The 21,157-nt window shown below is 38.2% G+C and overlaps 1 protein-coding gene across 1 annotated transcript in view; it reads left to right on the top strand.

Moving 5' to 3' along the window:
• ryr2b (ryanodine receptor 2b (cardiac)) overlaps positions 1-21,157 on the top strand; it is a 49,261-nt gene that overhangs the window by 13,978 nt on the left and 14,126 nt on the right. Inside the window, 37 exon segments of the mRNA XM_026285638.1 lie at positions 505-1,336; positions 1,498-1,698; positions 2,339-2,444; positions 2,544-2,684; positions 2,814-3,090; positions 4,000-4,114; positions 4,299-4,431; positions 4,538-4,641; positions 4,739-4,874; positions 4,960-5,146; positions 5,213-5,321; positions 5,510-5,630; positions 5,903-6,072; positions 6,954-7,177; positions 7,451-7,541; positions 7,629-7,769; positions 7,962-8,125; positions 8,860-8,938; positions 9,037-9,126; positions 9,285-9,422; positions 10,059-10,136; positions 10,359-10,434; positions 11,547-11,670; positions 11,764-11,879; positions 12,309-12,385; positions 12,958-13,079; positions 13,835-13,884; positions 14,189-14,249; positions 16,343-16,575; positions 17,510-17,591; positions 18,640-18,758; positions 18,856-19,152; positions 19,338-19,578; positions 19,659-19,746; positions 20,422-20,514; positions 20,801-20,971; positions 21,073-21,123. Coding sequence (XP_026141423.1) covers positions 505-1,336; positions 1,498-1,698; positions 2,339-2,444; positions 2,544-2,684; positions 2,814-3,090; positions 4,000-4,114; positions 4,299-4,431; positions 4,538-4,641; positions 4,739-4,874; positions 4,960-5,146; positions 5,213-5,321; positions 5,510-5,630; positions 5,903-6,072; positions 6,954-7,177; positions 7,451-7,541; positions 7,629-7,769; positions 7,962-8,125; positions 8,860-8,938; positions 9,037-9,126; positions 9,285-9,422; positions 10,059-10,136; positions 10,359-10,434; positions 11,547-11,670; positions 11,764-11,879; positions 12,309-12,385; positions 12,958-13,079; positions 13,835-13,884; positions 14,189-14,249; positions 16,343-16,575; positions 17,510-17,591; positions 18,640-18,758; positions 18,856-19,152; positions 19,338-19,578; positions 19,659-19,746; positions 20,422-20,514; positions 20,801-20,971; positions 21,073-21,123 — 5,638 coding nt within the window.

Genomic DNA, 21,157 nt, shown 5'->3' with positions numbered 1-21,157 from the left:
TAAAAATTTTATTGTTTTGTGTTGTATTTAATATACCGTATTTTTCAGACTTTAAGTCCCACCTGAGTATAAGTCGCATCAGTCCAAAAATACGTCATGATGAGGAAAAAAACATATATAAATCGTACTGGACTATAAGTCGCATTTATTTAGAACCAAGAGAAAACATTACCGTCTACAGGAGCGAGAGGGCGCTCTATGTCTTCAGTGTAGACTACAGGAGCACTGTGCAGCATATAGAGCCCTCTAGTGGCTGGAGATGGTAATGTTTTCTCTTGGTTCATGTCTCTTAGTTCGTTTCTCTCGGTTCATGTCAAATTAATTTTGATAAATAAGTCGCACCCGACTATAAGTCGCAGGACCATCCAAACTATGAAAAAAAAGTGCGACTTATAGTACGGAAAATATGTTATTGTATTTTAAATACTTGTAAAGCAACAACAACAAAAAAATTCTAATACAATTTATTTAATTTCCTTGATTATTCTCTTTTCCCTCTTTCAGGTGTGTTGACATTCTGGAACTGTCCGAACTGCGTGATCTCCTAAAGTTCCATGACCACACCCTTCACCTCTACTCAGCTCTTTCAGCTCATGGAAACACACATGTAAGCCATGCCCTCTGCAGCCATGTGGACCAGTCACAACTCTTGTTCGCCTTGCAGTGCTCTAGAATGCCAGGTCACCTGCGGACAAGTTACTACAACCTCCTCATCAACACCCACCTTGGTGCCCACGCCAGTGCCAGGCAGGCCATGACCCACGAATACATTGTGCCTTTGACTGATGCCACACAGTCTGTTACACTCTACAAAAACAATAGGAAGGTGCAGAGATTCCCAGGAAGTGACTTCAGCACTTCCTTATGGCCCAGAATGCATTTTACGTCACCTTGCTTCATCAGAGCTTATAAAATAGATGTGATGGATAGAAATGAGGACGGGGCTTTGTGGAGTAGCTTGCGCCAAAACAGCCCAGAGTTCCCATTGGACGTATTAAAGGATGTTGTAATAACAATGCTGGAGGAGGCAGTGGCAGCAGTAGGGCTGGGTGTAAGGGATCCTGCAGGGGGAAGCATAGAGCTCCTTATGGTTCCTCTGCTCAGTTTAGTTCACACGCTCCTTCAGATGGGTGTGTATCAGGGAACAGATCTGGAGGCAGTGTTTAGTTTCATCCTGCCAGCCAGTTACATGAGAGGAACATGTAAAACAGAAGAGATGGATGAACTGGAAGAAAGTGATGGAGAAAGAGAGGAAAAGGAGGGTAGAGATCGGGAGGATAATGTCCCTCAGCAAAATCTTCTTCAGATGAAGCTTCCAGAAGCTGTCAAACTACAGGTTGGCACTGTTCATTTAAAGGCATAGGTCACCCAAAAAAGAAGATTTTGTCATTTATCTACTCATTCTTATGCAATTCGACACTGTTGCCCCTTTTTGACCGGATTCTCTCTCTCTTATAATGTCTCCCTTTCACACAATTTTTCATTTCTGGCTATTAGGTGTGCCACCTTTTGAAGTACCTGTGTGACTGCCAGGTACGTCACAGAGTAGAAGCCGTGATGTCGTTCTCGGGTGACTTCGTAGGTCGTCTTCAAGACAACCAGCGCTTTCGATACAATGAAGTTATGGATGCGCTCAACATGTCTGCTGCCCTCACGGCACGCAAAACTAAAGAGTTCCGGTCCCCGCCTCAGGAACAGGTCAGAGGTCATGGGTTAACTGGATTGGACGGTGTATTTCAGTCATTATTTACTCGCCTCATTCCAAACCTGTGTGACAGGGGTGTCCAGTCCTGTTTCTGGAGGGCCCACATCCTGCAGAGTTTAGCTCCAACATGCTTTCCTAGAAGTTACTAATGAATCTGTAGTCTTTGATTAAGTGATGCCTAATTAGGGGTGGGGCTAAACTCTGCAGGACAGCAGTCATCAAGGAAGAGATTTGGACATCCCTGCTCTATGACATTCTTTCTTTTGTGGAATGCAAAAGGGGTTATTTTGGAAAAATATGAAATTCAGTAGGGTGCTTTAGAACCACTGAAACATTTTTCTTTGTGTGTGTTTCGCTGAAAGTCATACAGGTCTGGAACATCATACGAATAAATAAATGTAGATTTTTTTTTTTTTTGACCCTGCAGTCAATTATAAGACAGAAGCAGGTTTTATGCAGACAAAATAATTGGAGATGTCTTGCATACTTGTCCCAGAGGCAAATCTGTTGTTTTGAGTAATGACATTTGGATCATTCACATTCACAACATAATTTTAGAAAAGAAGATTAATTTTCATTTCATGCAGATGGAACTTTCCTTAATGGTCGTGTCCTTATGTTTTCTCTGTCCAGATAAACATGATGTTGAGTTTCCGGGAAGTGTGTCAAGTATGTCCATGTCCAGAGGACATCCAAGATTTGATGTGGGAATTCCATCAGGATCTAATGAGCCACTGTGGTACACAGCCAGTTAGGACAATGAATGCTTAATCATATTTCCATTAACTGGTCTCGTGACCTCTTGTATGTTTTTTTTTTTTTACTTTGTTTAATACAGGAATTGAGATAGACAGTGGTTCAGAGAATGAGGATGAGGACAACCAATCAGTCAGGAATCACCTCAAAAGCCTAGTGGATAAAATAATTCATTTTAAGAGGAGAATGTCTGGCCTGCCTGAAGAGATTGTGAACAAACCTGGTAGGAAACACTACCAGTCACTTTTGGCTCTCGGGAAATGATCTTTTCATTCTTTTGTGATTACATTGCACAGGTTCTTTGAGTTACACACCAAATGAGTGAAGTTAAAACAGACCTCTCTCTTTCTAGTCTCACTACAGCAGCTGATATCAGAGACCATGCTGCACTGGGCCCAGGAGGGGACAATAGAAGACCCAGCTCTGGTGCGTGCTGTTTTCAGCCTGCTGCATCAACAGTATGCCGGGCTGGGAGGCCAGATGTCTGCACCACTAAAGAAGGCTTACTGTATCAGCCAGACATCTGTGGAAGATACTCTAAATCTACAGTGGGCTCTAGCACGGATTCGTTCATTGCTCACAGCCAGGATGGGCAAAGAAGAGGAGGAACTCATGATCAGAGGACTAGGGTAAGAGAAGATGACTGGGTTTGTAAAGTAATACTATATAATTACTTATTCTATACTCCACAGTATACACTTGTGTACTGTGTGCAATTTAATTTTTTTTAAATAGTAAGTGAAATACTATGTAGCGTTAACCATTTCAAACAATACTATGCTTTACTATCACATGGCCTTAACAAGTAGTGTGTGAGTAGCATCAATCTTAGAAATTTATTTGGTTATTAAAAAATTTTTTTTATCAGTTTTGTGTAAAAATGTGCTTATTTTGAATCAAGATAGCAATGTTAAAATTGCAGTTAACTGAAAACCCAAAGAAAGGAAGACATTTAAGTTGATAATTTAAAGTAATGTTTATTTATGCATTTTAAAATATATATAAAAAAAAATAACACACTTATGTTCAGAAGTTTTTTTTTATTCTGAAAAATCAAAAACAAAACATCACACTTTCCACAAAAGTTGAAAAAATGTTGAGCACCGAAGGATTTCTGAAGGATCATGTGACATAAAAACTGGAATAATTCAGCTCTGCAATCAAAAGATATATGTGGTTAAAGATATATATGGAAATATATTAAAATAGGAAATTTTATATATTTCATTTCATCATTTAATTTTACATTTTATTCCATAATATTACTGTTTTTACTGACCTCAGACCTAGAGTATTTTGTATGATTTTAGTACATTATTATTTTTATGATTAAGCACAAATTCATCATAAAGTCACATTCTAATCTGAATAGAGGCACTGAATAGAGTACCAATAAAACATCATAAAATGACTTATTTTTACACATCCCATCATACCCCATCATTTTCACTTATTAAATGATCAAATATTTCTGATGGACTACTATGTCCAAGCCAGTTTTATTCCCAAATCTAAGACCTTTGTTTTCTCTTGTGTAGTGACATTATGAACAATAAAGTGTTCTATCAGCATCCTAATCTGATGAGAGCTCTGGGGATGCATGAGACCGTCATGGAAGTTATGGTGAATGTCCTTGGAGCTAGAGAATCTAAGGTAATCATAATAACATCAAGTACTTGCAGTGATTATCAGCTTCTGCGTTCATTATGGTTGTAAAATGTCAAATGCATAATTGAACCACTCAAATTAGAACTTAATCATTGCATTAAGTGCAGTGTTTTGATTTATTCACTCCCATGAGGTGCTCTGTTAACTCTTATCCTCTGGCCTCATTAAGGAAATCATGTTTCCTAAGATGGTTGCGCACTGCTGTCGTTTCCTTTGTTATTTCTGTCGAATCAGTCGGCATAATCAGAGGGCCATGTTTGATCATCTCAGCTACCTGCTGTACAACAGTAATGTAGGACTTGGTATGTTTATCCTTATACTGATATGGTTAAACCTCAACCTGAACATTTCTAAGGCAGTAGACAAAAGCAAATTATTATTATTATTATTATTATTATTTTTTATCAGCTTCTCCCTCAATGAGAGGATCAACTCCTCTGGATGTGGCGGCTGCTTCTGTCATGGACAACAACGAACTGGCGCTTGCTCTTACAGAGGGAGATCTGGAGAAAGTAAGTTTCATTGACTGATTCTTTAATCTCTCTTCTACATTACTTCTCACTTTTGGTGATATTGAACAGTCTGTACTGGTTTTTTATTTGTGTATAGGTGGTGCAGTATTTGGGAGGCTGTGGTTTGCGTAGTTGTGCTCTGCTGGTCTCCAAAGGATACCCAGATATTGGTTGGAACCCTGTAGAGGGAGAACGTTACCTGGACTTCCTGCGTTTTGCAGTATTTTGCAATGGTAATGAGCAGTTCCTGAATCCAGACCTAGTGAAACCGTATTAAACACCTCTGCTTGGTTTTGATTGGTTATTTTCCTCACACAGGTGAGAGTGTTGAGGAGAACGCTTATGTGGTAGTGAGGCTTCTGATTCGCCGGCCTGAATGCTTTGGCCCCGCCCTTCGAGGGGAGGGGGGAAATGGTCTTTTAGCAACTATTGAGGAAGCCATCAGAATTTCCCACCTGCAGGATGGAGCCAGTGCAGCCAATGCACACAGTTCCAATCGGACGCTGTGAGTGTTATACTGTTTCATACATTCTCGCTCATGCCCGTGTCTCATTCTGATCTGCACTTCTAGTGACATGCTTGATGATGAAGATGATGATGTCATTCACATGGGACACGCCATAATGACCTTCTACTCTGCTCTCATTGATCTGTTGGGTCGTTGTGCACCTGAGATGCATGTAAGTGTTTCAGGAAACCCACTGGGAAAGCTAGATAAGAGCCTCGTGATGTGCTTGAAGGATTTAGTTGGAAAGGGCTTATTGGTTTTATCTACTTTTTAAGGCAAAGTCAGTTTTCATTAAAGGTTTGAAAGGTTCTTCAAGGTTTGCTAATGGGCGTCTCTGTTGTGTGTGTATATGACCTCCAGCTCATAGAAGCGGGGAAAGGTGAGGCCATTCGGATCAGGGCAATCTTGAGGTCTCTCGTTCCCAGAGAGGATCTGGAGGGAATCATCAATATTCCTTTTAGTTTACCACTTGTAAACACAGGTGCGTATGAGTGTGTGCTTTTGTGAACTTGCGTAAAATATACATTCATGACGTAAAAATAATTATTTTCCTGACAGTTGATTTATATTTCGAAATGTATTTGATTGTTAAAAGTGGAAATCGGTGTAACGAGAGGGAGTCTTGAGCTCAGTTTAAATAAACTAAGTAAATTAGGTTTTGAGCTGCTGGCACAGAGATGTGTAGTAGGGTATTTTGTGTCAAAAAAAGTGATTAATTGGTGGTTGAAAATATTTTGTGCTTGTTAAACTCAGATGATCTAGTGGTGGAGCCTGACATGTCTCAGATATTTTGTCCGGATCACAAAGCAGCCATGGTGCTGTTCTTGGACCGGGTTTATGGAGTTCAGGACCAGCAGGTTTTGCTGCGTCAACTGGAGAATGGTTTCCTGCTGGACCTGCAAGCGGCTGTTAATATGGATGCTGTAAGTGGCCAGATGTTATATGTCGGAAAAGTTCACCCGAATTTGAATACTGTCATTATGTCAGTTCAAACTGATGTGACCTTTTTTGACCCCTGTGACCTTTTCTTCTGTGAAACACAAAAGGAATTTAGCTGAATCTCTGTAGTGCCTTTTTCCAGGGTATGCAAATAAGTGGGGATGGAGTTCTGAAAATGTCATGAAACATCATGCACTCAAGCACTATATTCTATATTCTTCTATAAGTCTTTTGAAGTCAAACAATTGTTTTGTGCAAAACATAATTTTTGAATAATTTTTTAGTCTTTTATTTGCTGAAAATATTGAGTTTGTGGAGTCTGAACCCCCTAATTAAGGTTTGAATCCTGCAGTGCACGCCAAAATAAAGATTATGGGGTCTTACAGACTGGCGTTTTAATTTGACATATTCCAATAGTGTTCTCTGTTCTACATGTTTCATCAGCTCTGTCTGTCTGTGAAAAATATCATTTCAACCACCCCTAAAACAGGCCACACCGCTGATGTATGGCTCCTGTAGTTAAAAAGATTACCAAAACACAGAAGTCACATTACCAAATTAAAATGAAAGAAGAAATTAATACTTTTATTCAGCAAGGATGCTTCAAATTAACCAAAATTAAAGTCATTTATAATGTTAAAAAATATTTCTGTTATCAAATAAATCATGTTCTTTTGGACTTTCCATTCATCAGTGAATCCTAAAAAAATAATCATGATTCCACAAGAATATTAAGCAGCATGACTGTTTTCAACATTGATGATAATAAGTGTGTCTTCTGCACCTGATTATGTGACACTGAAGAATTGTAATGGCTCCTAAAAAATCTGCTTTGCATGTATTGATATGTTTTCCCTCTTTGCAGACGGGGTTAGGTGGAACAGATATGGCTCTGGCCCTTAATCGATACATATGTGTGGCTGTGCTGCCATTGCTGAGTAAGTATTCCTCTCTGCTGTGTGACTCCTCTTCACTGCGGACTGGGCTGGTGGATGAGCTCTTGCAGGGTGTCTACAGCCTCTCTAAAGCCAGCGGACTGACCAAGGCCCAGAGAGATGCTATCCAGGACTGTCTCCTGTCAGTATGTGGGTGAGGATGCTCGATTTAGCTTTTTTTGGATTGATTGTATTATAGAGTAAAAGCCATGAATGGCACGGTTACAATAGTGAATGCTTTAAAAAAAAGTCCTGCAAATAATAGACCATTTGAGTGGAAGTCAATGTATCTGTTGTCTGCTTATTCTTGCTCTTTTAGAACTCATGAATATATTAAGATCAGACATTAAGAAGCAAATCCATAATGTATAGGTCTGTTCATTTATAACCCATTATTATTTATTTATAACAATTTTGTTTCCCGCAGAAAACTGAATCCCTCCATGTTGCAGTCTCTGCTGCAGAATCTTGTGTTTGACGTCCCGCAACTATCAGAAAACTCCAAGATGCCACTCAAGGTATAAATAAAAAACATGACATTTATAAAATATAAAATTATGTTTTCCTAAAGCAATTCTGCTGATCACTGTGGTTGCTACTTCCAGCTGTTGACCAATCATTATGAGCAGAGCAGGAAGTACTACTGTCGAAATGATGGATGGGGTGGCTTTGGCTCTGCTTCAGAGGAAGAACTTCGTCTGACCAGAAAGCTGTTTTGGGGGATATTCAGTGCTCTTGCCAAAAAAGTGAGAAAAGACAGAAAATCTCCATTTCAAACCAAGTGACCGCACAATTCATTTCTCCAAAAGCGTGTTTAATTATTTTAATAAACTGGATATTTTTTTTTAGGATAGGGTGTCTGTTCTTTTTTTATGCATCAAACTGTTCAAATTTTATTTTGAATTTCACCATCAAAATGTTTTTCAATCTCGTCACAGTCTTACGATCCAGACCTCTTTAAACTGGCCCTGGGTTGTCTCAGTGCAGTTGCCGGGGCGATTCCTCCCGACCACCTTGACCTGAGCTGCACAGGAGGACGAGAGAGACACTCCACGATGAATTCAGAGAGACGGTTTTGTCCTCGACCCCTGGACACCTCAAAGTAAGACTTAAAGGTCCAAAACACATCCTAAACCAGCTGTAACAGACCCACTTGAGCTGGATTTGATGGACCATTTGCACTGAGATCTTCTGAGAATCTTTCAGATCAGCACTAATCTCAGAGGTTCACCTTATAGGGTGGCCATATGCGCCGTTTATACGGGACACGTCCCGACCAGGATTTTAATATTGCCTAAAACATCCAGAGCAGTTTGACCAATAACATGCAGGTATTGTACATAATCGACCAATTGTGGGGCTGCGTGTGAGAAGGTGAGATCTAGAGGGAACGATAAAAGTGATGTAAATGTGCGAATGTGTTTGTTCGTTCGATTGGCTTGAAGCATTGCTGCGCACAAATCCCCCCCAAAAAACCAAGGTGCTCCTAAATGCTTCAAGTCAAAAGAAACGAACAAACACGTGAAAGCGATTTGAAAGCATAAGGAGCCGTCTGCTCTGCTCTTTATAGCTGTCATGAATGTTACACAACAATCAATCTGCACAGTGCAAATGGCCAAAACCTGGATATTTTAGGCAATATTAAAATCCTGGCTGGGATTTTATTGTCCCATATGAACGGCGCATATGACCACCCTATCACTTCATCATCTTCTGAAAGTGAAGTTTGAATGTCTATTTATTGTATATATAAGTTCGCTTCATATGTTTCTGAAAAGTGTAGTGTGAATGACCGTTTATTCGATATGTGGTAAATAATTTTTCATGCATTTTTAGTGTGACAATCCCAGAGATGCTTGAGTTTGTGGTGAACAAATACGCTGAACATACACATGAGAAATGGTCCCTGGAAAAGGTAGGAAGTTTTGTATTACAGGTGTTTTCTTGAGAATATAGTGGAAACTTTGGCAATCCTATAATTTTAAAGCTATTTGTTTGATCATTCTTCTCTAGTTTGGGAACGGCTGGGTTTATGGAGAACAGTTTTCTGAGAGTGCTAAAGTTCACCCACTCCTTAAACCTTACAGAGCTCTATCTGAGAAGGTAGCAAACTCTCCTCATACACAAAACATGCAGACAAACACACATTACAAATAACAACATCAGATTTGCAGAATTTTTATGAAAAATCTGAAAAAACAACAACATGCAGTTTATCATTTAGTACACTTTTCACACAGTGAGGTTTCTCTGTATTTTAGGATAAAGAAGGTTATCGAGGGGCCATTAAAGAGACAGTGAAATGCATGCTGGGCTTGGGATGGACTATTGAGAGGACCAATGATGGGGAGTCACAAGGCTTTCGCAACCCAGCTCGAAGGATTTCACAGTCTGGCAAGGTAATGGACACCTTCACTGAGAACTGCAAAGCTCTGATGAAGAATGTGTGCTTTCTCTGTGTTTTTCTGTTTTTCATTTTTTTTTGAGTCATTGCGCCCATCAGGGGTGCCGCTAGAGTTTTGGGGCCCTTGGGACAGCATATTCACTAGCACCCATGCTTTTTGTGTTTGGAAAATGAAATTAAATAAAATGGAATTAAATATTAAAATTATGGGTAGTATTGTAAATAATGCAGCATTGATGTTAAATAATTTTCTTAATTGATTTTATTTGTGTAATTGTTTTCCATAATGGTAACATTATTATCTCTTAAAATGTTTTAGCATTTCAGCAGACCAGTGTGTTGTGTCTGTTTCCACTTTGACCACTGTGCATCAAGGCAAATTCCTTCTGCATAAATAGAAATGACAGTTACTGTTTTGTATTGCACACGCCACAAAGCGATTGGGATTCAGAATAGACTTTCTGTGCTCGCCAAGACTGGATTAACAGCTCTTAAAAGACATTGCTTTTTCAGAGAACATGGGATGCATTCAAAACAGACTGCGCCTCGGTTTGACAAATGCTTGATATCAAACCAGATAAGCGCATTGTGTTTCTTTGGAGAACATAAATTGTGTTTTGTCTTTTAATAGCTGTCTTTTGAAGGAGCTTCCACATTCAGTCCAAAGCCTGTGGATACCAGCAGCGTCACTCTGACTTGGGATCAGCATGTAAGAAGCTTCAATTAATTCCATATAATATAAACCAGTCCGACAGGGACCAAAGATTAACTACTGCTTTTATTTATATGAAATAGCTTTTTGAAAGTTTTGAAATCCAACTAACAAAACATATTTTTAGAAATTGCCTCATAAACTGTCTATATAGCCCCAAGCCAGCTTTGTACATTAACAGGATTAAAAATAACTGCACTCTTCAATCTGGTATTGAAGGCCATGGCAGAGCGGTTGGCTGAGAATTATCATCACGTCTGGGCAGCCAGGAAACTGCAGGAGCTGGAGAGTAAAGGTGTGTGTTACAGATGGGCTGCTGTGAGAAATGATCCAGTGAATTAAATTAGGGTTCCTGCAGCCACCTGCGTATTACAGTGAAACAAAACACTGTGAAATAGGAATACTGGGTGTAAGGTGTGTGTGGGAGAGGTGTGGATGTACATAGTACACGTGTGTGTGTGTGTGTGTGTGTGTGTGTGTGTGTGTGTATATATATATATATATATATATATATATATATATATATATATATATATATATATATATATATACACACTACCATACAAATAATAATAAAATAAATAAATAGAAATTAAATAGAATCGACAGAAAAGACATATATAATGTCACAAAAAATTTCTATTTCAAATAATACTGTTTTGTAAATCTTTCTATTCATCAAATATTTAACAAATGTACCACAAATGTGTTCAACTCTGACAATAATAAGAAAGGTTTATTGAGCTGCAAATCACCCATGATTTTTGAATCATCAAGTAAGACTGAAGTAATGACTGCTGAAAAGCCAGCTTTGCCATTACAGGAATAAATTACTTTTAAAAACGTATTAAAACAGAAAAACAGCTATTAACAATAATTCACAAAACTATTGCTATTATATTTTGATGAAGTAAATACAATAAAAGCATGCAAGACTTCATATTAAGAAATTATACAGACCACAAACTGCTGTGTAGTGTAGTGCACTACAGTGGTATAGGCAATGAAAGATTAATGTATGCAAATTCTTAACCTTTGATATGTTTGCACTCATATTTGTCAATATTTTCTATAAACTAATAAGGTTACAAAATAATCACCAGTAGCACCCTGAAGTGTTTTTCTCTAGTGCTACAATAACCTGCCGTACACTATCCTGCTTATTACAAAATGTCTAAAAAATGTAATTTAAAAATATTACAGTCAGCTATTGCAGAGAGCTGTGTAATATGCGCTGACTACTTAGGCGGCAAACTAAGTGCAAGAATGAATTTAATAACTGTCACCAGTTTTCTTAATCATAATGCATTGCTTATATATAACTCTTTTAACAATGAGCATTGCATCAAAACCAACTTGGACTAGAATCATTTGTGCTGTTAATGCTGATGCTGTTTTTTTGTCCAGGAGGGGGCAGTCACCCTCTGCTTGTACCGTATGATGCTCTGAGCATTAAAGATAAGAGTCGAGTCAGAGACAAAGCTCAAGATGTTCTCAAGTTCTTCCACATCAATGGGTACTCAGTGAGAAGGTGAGGATGCTTTCCTGCTACTGAATACTAGAAAGAGCCTCATGCCTTTTGAAGTGTCCGTTTCATTTTTACGACTGGATTTTCACTGCACAGGAACAGAGAGGTGGCAGATGCTGATTCCCCAGCGATTGTGAGCCGCTTCGCTTACGGCCTGCTCCAGCAAGCCCTCTGTCTCACTGAGCAAGCCCACGAACAGTTACTAGAGCTGGGTTAGACACACACACATTCCCCTGTTCTTCCACTCCACTTCTCTCCCATTATTTATTTGCACGTCTGTCTTTTTATATAACTGCCCTGTAATTTCAAGGCCTCACTAATCTGAAAGGGGTGTTAAAAAGAAAGTTTACACAAAATTCAGTCGTCCTCATGCCTTTCCAAATCCTAATGCAAAAAAAAAAAAAATGACTGTAGCTCATTTTTATATAATCAAATGGGATGTAGACAGATGCTGTCAAGCTCAGACAATAAAAACAATACAATTCACAGTAGTTTTGAAGCCATATAATAGGTATCAAATTACTAGGTCTTATATTAATTCTGTTTTAAAACATTCATAGAGCCAATGTTGATATTCAGATATGAATGTTATATTCAGTATGTAGACAAGTGAATTTGTCATTTTGTTTTGTGTTTTGCAGAGGTTGCTCAGGCGCGAGGGCAGATTAACAGGACTGAGAAAGTTCCCCATGAACAGCAAATTCATTTCTTCATGAAGGTCAGTTATCTTTACTGCAGGTCAGACATTTGGAACAGAACTTTACACTGAAATCTATGAGAATTCATCACAGCATAGCAGCGAACTGAGTCAGGATGACAGACCTATATAAATTACTGCCTGATCTGATCTCCAAATAATTATCCAAATGAAATGGATACTTTTTAAGACACTACAAATGTGTATTTTGTGTATTGGGATTGTTTATTGTATATGCAACCAAGAGAATGTCTCAACTTGTTCAAAGTTTTTGTAATTGAACCACAGTGGACATGGTAAATTTGTGTTGTTGCAGATAATTAGCTATGTATTGTTTGATCCCATAATTGATTAGACGTCAAGTTTTGCTGTGCATCCCTGTTTCTGAGACAATATGCTGCCTTGCTGTTTAAAACTCTCTCATTCCCACATGAAGATCGATAACAATAACAGTCAGCAGTTCCCTGACCTCCTCAACTATCAGTCTCATTATCGTGCACTAAAAATCTACAAAAACTACAAAAATCCAAAATGAGCATTTCTTGAGCTGGTGACTATTGTTTTTTTTTAGCCTCTTTTTCTTTCTGTCCCAGGTTGTATTGCCACTATTAGATCAATACTTCAAAAATCACTATCCCTACTTCCCCTCCACTACAATGTGTTCACTTAGAGATGGCTGCCAGTCCACCAGTAAAGAAAAAGAGATGGCTACAAGGTAATTTGTGATGATTACATTTGCATGTGATTATGTGAGTCTGCTTTTCTTACATAAGTCAGCGGTCCTCAGTAACTTTATAAAAGCTGTGTTATTTTACACTGAGTAGGTCCCCTTATGGGCGTTGTGACCACATGACCAGACACTGCTCAGTTTAAAACGCATTTGAAAGCTTTAGCTCATGGAATAAATCATGGGTGACAGAGCATTCATGCAACAGTAAATAAGAACTTGCATGATTGTGCATCCAAGCCATTTTGAGTCCAAGAAGCATATCTCTTCACTGAGCACTTTAATTTTTGCACTTTTTATTAAAAAGAAGATTGCTAACATCTTGGCATGTAATTCTTTTTGGGCACACAGCAAATACATTTCAAGTCTTGAGTTTTTACTCTTTTTGAAAGAATTTGTTTGTGACACATTTCAAAACATATTACATGTGGATTTTTTTTTTATTTTTTTTTTATTTATTTTTTTATATTAATAGTGAAGCATAAACATTGTTACTGAGTGCACCTGTAGTAAATATCTGAAAATGTTCAGGAGACAGAAAATCTAATTCACTCTGTAAAAACTACACAATGATGGAGAAATGTGTGTACTGTTTGTGTGTGTGTGCGTACACGCATATGGCTGATTGCATGTCCACCTTTGCTACTGTCATTATATATTTTCAGTTCCATCTATCTTGTTTTTTCCCATTCATTTCCCTCGTTCTTTCTCTTACATTCATCCTCTCTCCTGTTATTTCCTAGTTTATTCTGTAAACTCGGAGCTCTAGCCAGACGCAGAATCTCTCTGTTTGGTAAGGGATCAGTGTCTTTTTTTTGTTTCATACTCCTTTGTGTCTTTCTTTTTCGTATGCAATAAAAATCGGCTTGATTATTTATCTAGAAACACTTTTAATTTAGAGGCACTTTTTATTCATCTCATGCACTCTCAGCATTATCCACAGCCATTGTTCACTCACCCCAGTCTTGTATCGCTGAGGTGAATGCTTTCATACCTCATTACTTTTATTAACCCACCTTCCCGTGAAAACATAAATTAGGAGCTGGTGCTTTTTACTGGCTGGATTACATTGAGCTCAATGCCATGTTCCCTCTTAGGAAATGATGCCCTTGCTTTGGTGAGCTGCCTACAAATCCTGGCACAGTCCCTGGATGGAAGGTAGTTAATGCTACATTGTATGTTCAGTGCAGTGATATAGAAGAAATTGTAAAATTATTTGTAGGTCCTTCGTTATACACTTCTGCTTGAAAGGGGAGTTTTCAATTTAGCTATATATATATATATATATATATATATATATATATATATATATATATATATATATATATACAGTATTGTTCAAAATAATAGCAGTACAATGTGACTAACCAGAATAATCAAGGTTTTTAGTATATTTTTTATTGCTACGTGGCAAACAAGTTCCCAGTAGGTTCAGTAGATTGTCAGAAAACAAACAAGACCCAGCATTCATGATATGCACGCTCTTAAGGCTGTGCAATTGGGCAATTAGTTGAAAGGGGTGTGTTCAAAAAAATAGCAGTGTCTACCTTTGACTGTACAAACTCAAAACTATTTTGTACAAACATTTTTTTTTTCTGGGATTTAGCAATCCTGTGAATCACTAAACTAATATTTAGTTGTATTGCCACAGTTTTTTAAAACTGCTTGACATCTGTGTGGCATGGAGTCAACCAACTTGTGGCACCTCTCAGCTGTTATTCCACTCCATGATTCTTTAACAACATTCCACAATTCATTCACATTTCTTGGTTTTGCTTCAGAAACAGCATTTTTGATATCACCCCACAAGTTCTCAATTGGATTAAGGTCTGGAGATTGGGCTGGCCACTCCATAACATTAATTTTGTTGGTTTGGAACCAAGACTTTGCCCGTTTACTAGTGTGTTTTGGGTCATTGTCTTGTTGAAACAACCATTTCAAGGGCATGTCCTCTTCAGCATAGGGCAACATGACCTCTTCAAGTATTTTAACATATGCAAACTGATCCATGATCCCTGGTATGCGATAAATAGGCCCAACACCATAGTAGGAGAAACATGCCCATATCATGATGCTTGCACCTCCATGCTTCACTGTCTTCACTGTGTACTGTGGCTTGAATTCAGAGTTTGGGGGTCGTCTCACAAACTGCCTGTGGCCCTTGGACCCAAAAAGAACAATTTTACTCTCATCAGTCCACAAAATGTTCCTCCATTTCTCTTTAGGCCAGTTGATGTGTTCTTTGGCAAATTGTAACCTCTTCTGCACATGCCTTTTTTTAACAGAGGGACTTTGCGGGGGATTCTTGAAAATAGATTAGCTTCACACAGACGTCTTCTAACTGTCACAGTGCTTACAGGTAACTCCAGACTGTCTTTGATCATCCTGGAGGTGATCATTGGCTGAGCCTTTGCCATTCTGGTTATTCTTCTATCCATTTTGATGGTTGTCTTCCGTTTTCTTCCACGTCTCTCTGGTTTTGCTCTCCATTTTAAGGCATTGGAGATCATTTTAGCTGAACAGCCTATCATTTTTTGCACCTCTTTATAGGTTTTCCCCTCTCTAATCAACTTTTTAATCAAAGTACGCTGTTCTTCTGAACAATGTCTTGAACGACCCATTTTCCTCAGCTTTCAAATGCATGTTCAACAAGTGTTGGCTTCATCCTTAAATAGGGGCCACCTGATTCACACCTGTTTCTTCACAAAATTGATGACCTCAGTGATTGAATGCCACACTGCTATTTTTTTGAACACACCCCTTTCAACTAATTCAACTAATTGCCCAATTGCACAGCCTTAAGAGCGTGCATATCATGAATGCTGGGTCTCATTTGTTTTCTGAGAATCTACTGAACCTACTGGTAACTTGTTTGCCACGTAGCAATAAAAAAATATACGAAAAACCTTGATTATTCTGGTTAGTCACATTGTACTGCTATTATTTTGAACAATACTGTATATATATATATATATATATATATATATATATATATATATAGTGAGAGAGAGAGAAAGAGAGAGATCAAAGAATTCTGAAATAAAAAGCATCATGGTTTCCAAATTAAAATGTTTTCAGCATTGATAATAATAAATGTTTCTTAAGGACCAAATCATCATATTAGAAGGATTTCTGAAGGATCGTGTGACTCTGAAGACTGGAGTAATGATGCTGAAAATTCAAACGAATGCAGCGATGTGGCTGTAAGAGCCTTTTTCTAAGCTCATTCTAATTCTTCTGTGATTGTCTAGGATGTTAATGAAAACCACTACCGAATCCGTCAGGCTGTCGCTACGGTCGTTCTTTGAAGGCGCAGCAGAAGATCTGGAGCTAACGGTAGATAATGTGACCTGGGATGGACTGAACCGAGCCAAAGGAAGGGGAGACAGTGAGGTCATAACGTACACCACCGCTGCCCTGATCCCAGTGCTCACCGCTCTATTCCTGCACGACGCCCAGAGGCAGCACGGAGGGGGACTGATCGGTAAGAAAGAACAGAAGAGGGTGGAATGGTTGGAAGAAACAGCAGCAGCTAATTGGGTGAATAATGAACAGATTAGTGTGTCCTATGATGAATGAACAGATGGAGGGAAAATAAATGGAGGTTGTGGAAAGGCAGTGGAAAAATATTCACAAAGGTTTTGGGTTGAGCAGATCACTTCCCTTTCCAGTTACCTCTGTTTTGCCAATTAGAGTGGCACTTGATTTCCTGGAGCAGCCCTGTATTTGACCCCTCTTATGTTTGACCATGGGCATATCTTTTTATAGGGAATGTGCAGTTAAGGCATAAAAAATGGCAAAACACTTTAAACTGGCCTCTCTTTTGAATTGATTATTCTCAAAAAGGCCTCTAGACAAGGACGTTTCTCTTTAGGTTAAGCTCAAAAAGTGCGTTCACTAATGTTTTATACTGTTTTGAACCCGATCCAAAGGAGCTGATTGTGAGAAAACACTCACTGTTTTGTCAATCGGGATTTGGTTATCATTCACATTCTCTGTGACCAGAGAATTTACCTCTTGAACATGAACTTATATTACTTCTACCTGTATACACAATTATTTTCACAAGTGTACTGGCAAGAGAAAACATTGTTTGTGCCACACTGCAGGACTGCAGCAGGCTTCTCTGCGATAAGAGCACTTTTGTAGAACAGCAGCATCATGTGTTGAATCATTCATACTGTACATTTTTGCTCTGTATGAACTCATTACCATTTCATTAGAAAAAAATGTCACCCCTTTTACTCCTCTTTTGCAATTCAACTGTTTTATGAATAAATCTCACACACAGTATGGTATGATTTGTAGTAGAATCAGTTTTATATTTGCTCTTAACTTCAAAGATGTAAGAATGCTTGCAAAAACGCTAGAAGAAAATATATATTTTTTAAAAATAAATTATTTTTTTTTTCTTTCAGTGGATGAAGTGCACTCCTGTTTCTACAGGATCCTCAGCTGTCTATACATTCTTGGCACCTGCAGTGGTACATTCATTGAGAGGTAACACTCTATCACAAGGATTATTTTTCTCAAAAATGAAAATCCTGTCAGTATTTCATATCATGTTGTTTCAAACCCATGCTTTTATTTTTGTTGTTGGAACACAAGGAAATTGAAGGAATGGAGCTTTTTTGTCTTATTTCATGCCTGTCAATTCCAAAAAAATCATTATAGATGCACCTTAAAGTAGTCTATACTTCTCTTGCACTATTTTCCAAGTCTTCTAAGGTCATATGATGGGACAGACTGGTATTTACTCTACTGATCAAACTGTTTTTTTTTTTAAGAATTCTTCTATGATTACCATGCCAGGAATTATTTAATTAAAATAAAGAAACATGTCAGTTTGAGAACTAAAATGACAATTTAAATTTAAAAAATTTACAATTTAGATTTTTTTTTTTAGACACATTGTGTATTTGATATATAATTAATTTTAACATGTCATTTATTCCTGCAATGGCATATCTGAATTTTCAGCATCATTGCTCTTGTCTTTAGTGTCACGTGATCCTTCAGAAATCACCCTAAAATTATGATTTGGTGCTCGAGAATCATTTCTTATTATCAGTCTAGAAAACAGGTGTGGTACTTGATATATTTTTTTTTTTTTTGCTTTTTTTCCCCGAAGAGGTCTTGGTTATGTTCAATATGAGTCCGCATCTAACACAAAAATATTGTATGACTTCACAAAACATGAATAATTTATGGTGCTTTAGTGGTATTCTATTTAGTGGGGACTTTCAACTATATTCATAATAACTGTGTAAATAATCTACTATAAACCTATTGTGTTCTGCACAAAGACAAGGCATACAGGTTTGAGCAGACACCATTTTAGGGAGAACCAACAGTTTAACAAATGTGTTGTTTTAAGCAAATTGTGCTAATTAGGGTGTTTGACTCTTATCATTTTATTCTGATTATTTATTATTGTTATTACTTATTGTTCAGTTTGTCCTTATGAGACTTGTGCACTCCATAGTTATTAGCTCATGTCTAGGTTTGTAGTTCATCTGCCGATCAGCCTTTATCTTTGTTTTGACAGGCAGAGGTCGGTCTTGGGGGAGTGTCTGGCTGCTTTATCTGCAGCCTTTCCTGTGTGTTTCTTGGAGCTGACTGACCTTCATTCCCTCTCCGACACTATGAGTAATGAAGAGAGTGAAGGTAAAGGCAAGAAAAGTTCAGTAGAACACAAAAACCTGAACACTCTCTCGTTGCTGCATGTTATTTTTCCTCATGGATTTTGCTGTGGTCCTTCTAGCTGGCAGAGCCTGTAGGCTCCTCCCCACTTTGCAGGAGGCTTTCTCAGAGGTCGAAGAGCTCGTAGAGGCAGGACCAGCGGCCCGTCATGCCCTTTTAACAAAGGTTACTGAGGTGACGCTTCCTCTGCTGTGTAGTTATGTCTCTCGCTGGGGGGAAGCTGATATCCAAGCATCCCAGGAGGGACACATTTCTTGTGTCACACCCCAGCATGCTAATGCCCTACTGGGTCATATCCTCTCCATCATCCACGCTCATCTGGGGACCGCAGACAGTGCTTGGATGAAACGCCTCGCAGGTAAGCTGGTCCCTGTAGAGAAGTAAATTATTAGATGATGGGGATTTTAATGTGTTGTTTAAGCACTTATTTTAGAAAACCCACAGAAGTGCAGTACAACTTTGTGATTGTAATGAATTCTAATTTACAGTGGAAGGTACTAATATAACCTTCGAATGCCATAAATAGCAGAGCATTTCTTTTAGTATTTGGCCAGCCTCTCATCAGCAAGGCAGAACCACGCCTCCTGAAGAGCCACTTCCTGCCTTTGATGGAAAAATTGAGGAAGAGGGCGGAGTCAGTGCTCCTGGAGGAGGAGCATTTGAAGACAGAGGGGGGTGGCGATGTCTCAGAGCAGGAGTTAGACATCCAGGAAAGGTTTACTGTGTTGGTCCAAGATATCTACACATTTTACCCTTTACTCATTCCATTTATAGACATCCACAGGTGAGAAACAGTGCATTATTCAACCGGTTTTCAGTTTCAGATTCACTTTTGGTTTATCTGCTTGTGTTTGGTATCATCAGAATGAGTTGGCTGAGAGAGGTGGACGCAAATGCTGAGAAGCTGTTCTCCCTCGTAGCTGAAGTCTTCATTTTTTGGGCTAAATCTCATGTGAGCAAGTCTGTCATATTTATGATAGTTACAATGATTTAATATCTAGTATTTACTCTACCCCTTTTAGAGTGGTCGTATAATGCAAAATGCAATTTTCATTTATGTAAGTAAAAGAGTTTATCAGAAAATGTCCTGAAAAATTTGTATCTTTTGAAGTTAAAATGTACAGAGACCCACATATGGCACAACTGTGGCCACAAATTAACAAAAATAAAAATAAATTAAACAAATTAGAACAACATGTCTGTGATTTAACTCAAACGAGGGAAAAATTAATCAAAGTTGGCTATGAATTAATAAATAGTTGGAATATATTTGTGTTGTATTTAATTTTAGAAATCCAGCTCACAGCATACATGGTCACCCACATTTACGTCAATGATGCCTGTTTGAACACCAAATTCAAATAAACCTTATAAGAAAGAACGATATTATGATTCTTTGTCTGTCTAATGTTCTGAAATGACTTCACGAAAAAAAAAATTCAAATGATAAAAAAAAAATATTAATATATTACAGACACAAATTGCCAATGTCCCCTTTGTATCATCTATCTCTAAAAATTAATTAATGGTAAATGTTTAGTTTTCCGGTTCAAATTTTTCTTTATTGATTTGTACCCTTTGTGCAGTCATTAAACATTTGGTCTTTTACACACTTGTTTTTGTTTAGAATTTCAAATGGGAAGAACAGAACTTTGTTGTTCAAAATGAAATCAACAACATGACACTCCTGGTGAACAGCAGCAAAAGCAGGATGTATAAGGTCTCTTCATTTCACTAATACTGTATTACGTGTTTTGAACACAGTCTGTTTTTCCCCTCATTAAGTCTGTAAATGACCGTGTAATACTTTTTGCTTTCTAGTTCCTCAATCCTGACCAAGTTTGCTTTGTCCACATTTTTTTACACTCTTCTTTGAAAATAAATTCATCTTTGGTTTATCATCTCAGAGGCTTGCAGGGACTTTAATAAATGCCCATGTCATTACTCAACCCAAATATGCTGTTCAATAATATTGAATGAATCTAAATTGTATGATTTTTCATTAGGGGGGGGTGTGCAACCAGGCGAGGAGAAAGGTGAAGAGGAAGGGTGATTTTTACTCCACACACACCTCTCTCATTATGGCGGCACCAAAAAAACTCCTCTCGGTTGCCATGAACGGATGTTGCCATGGCTATCAGGGCCTGGTCACCCATGCCAAAAGCCGTTTCTCTCAGGTACATCTATTCATACTGATCAATAATCACAATGTTTGCAAAATCAATCCATTCCTCATCTTGAAAATACCCTAATTCTTTTTCCCGACATCTGCTTCTAGAGGGACACAGAGGATGAGATCAGAGCGTACATTCGAAGCAGCCTGCAACAGGTGAGCCAGAAGACAACTTACGAAAGAGCCGATA

The sequence above is a fragment of the Carassius auratus genome, chromosome 17, assembly GCF_003368295.1.
Source record: "Carassius auratus strain Wakin chromosome 17, ASM336829v1, whole genome shotgun sequence".
In the NCBI taxonomy this organism is placed as follows: Eukaryota; Metazoa; Chordata; class Actinopteri; order Cypriniformes; family Cyprinidae; genus Carassius; species Carassius auratus.
Note: the sequence above shows the minus strand (reverse complement) of the source record. Positions and strands in the feature narration are given on the sequence as shown.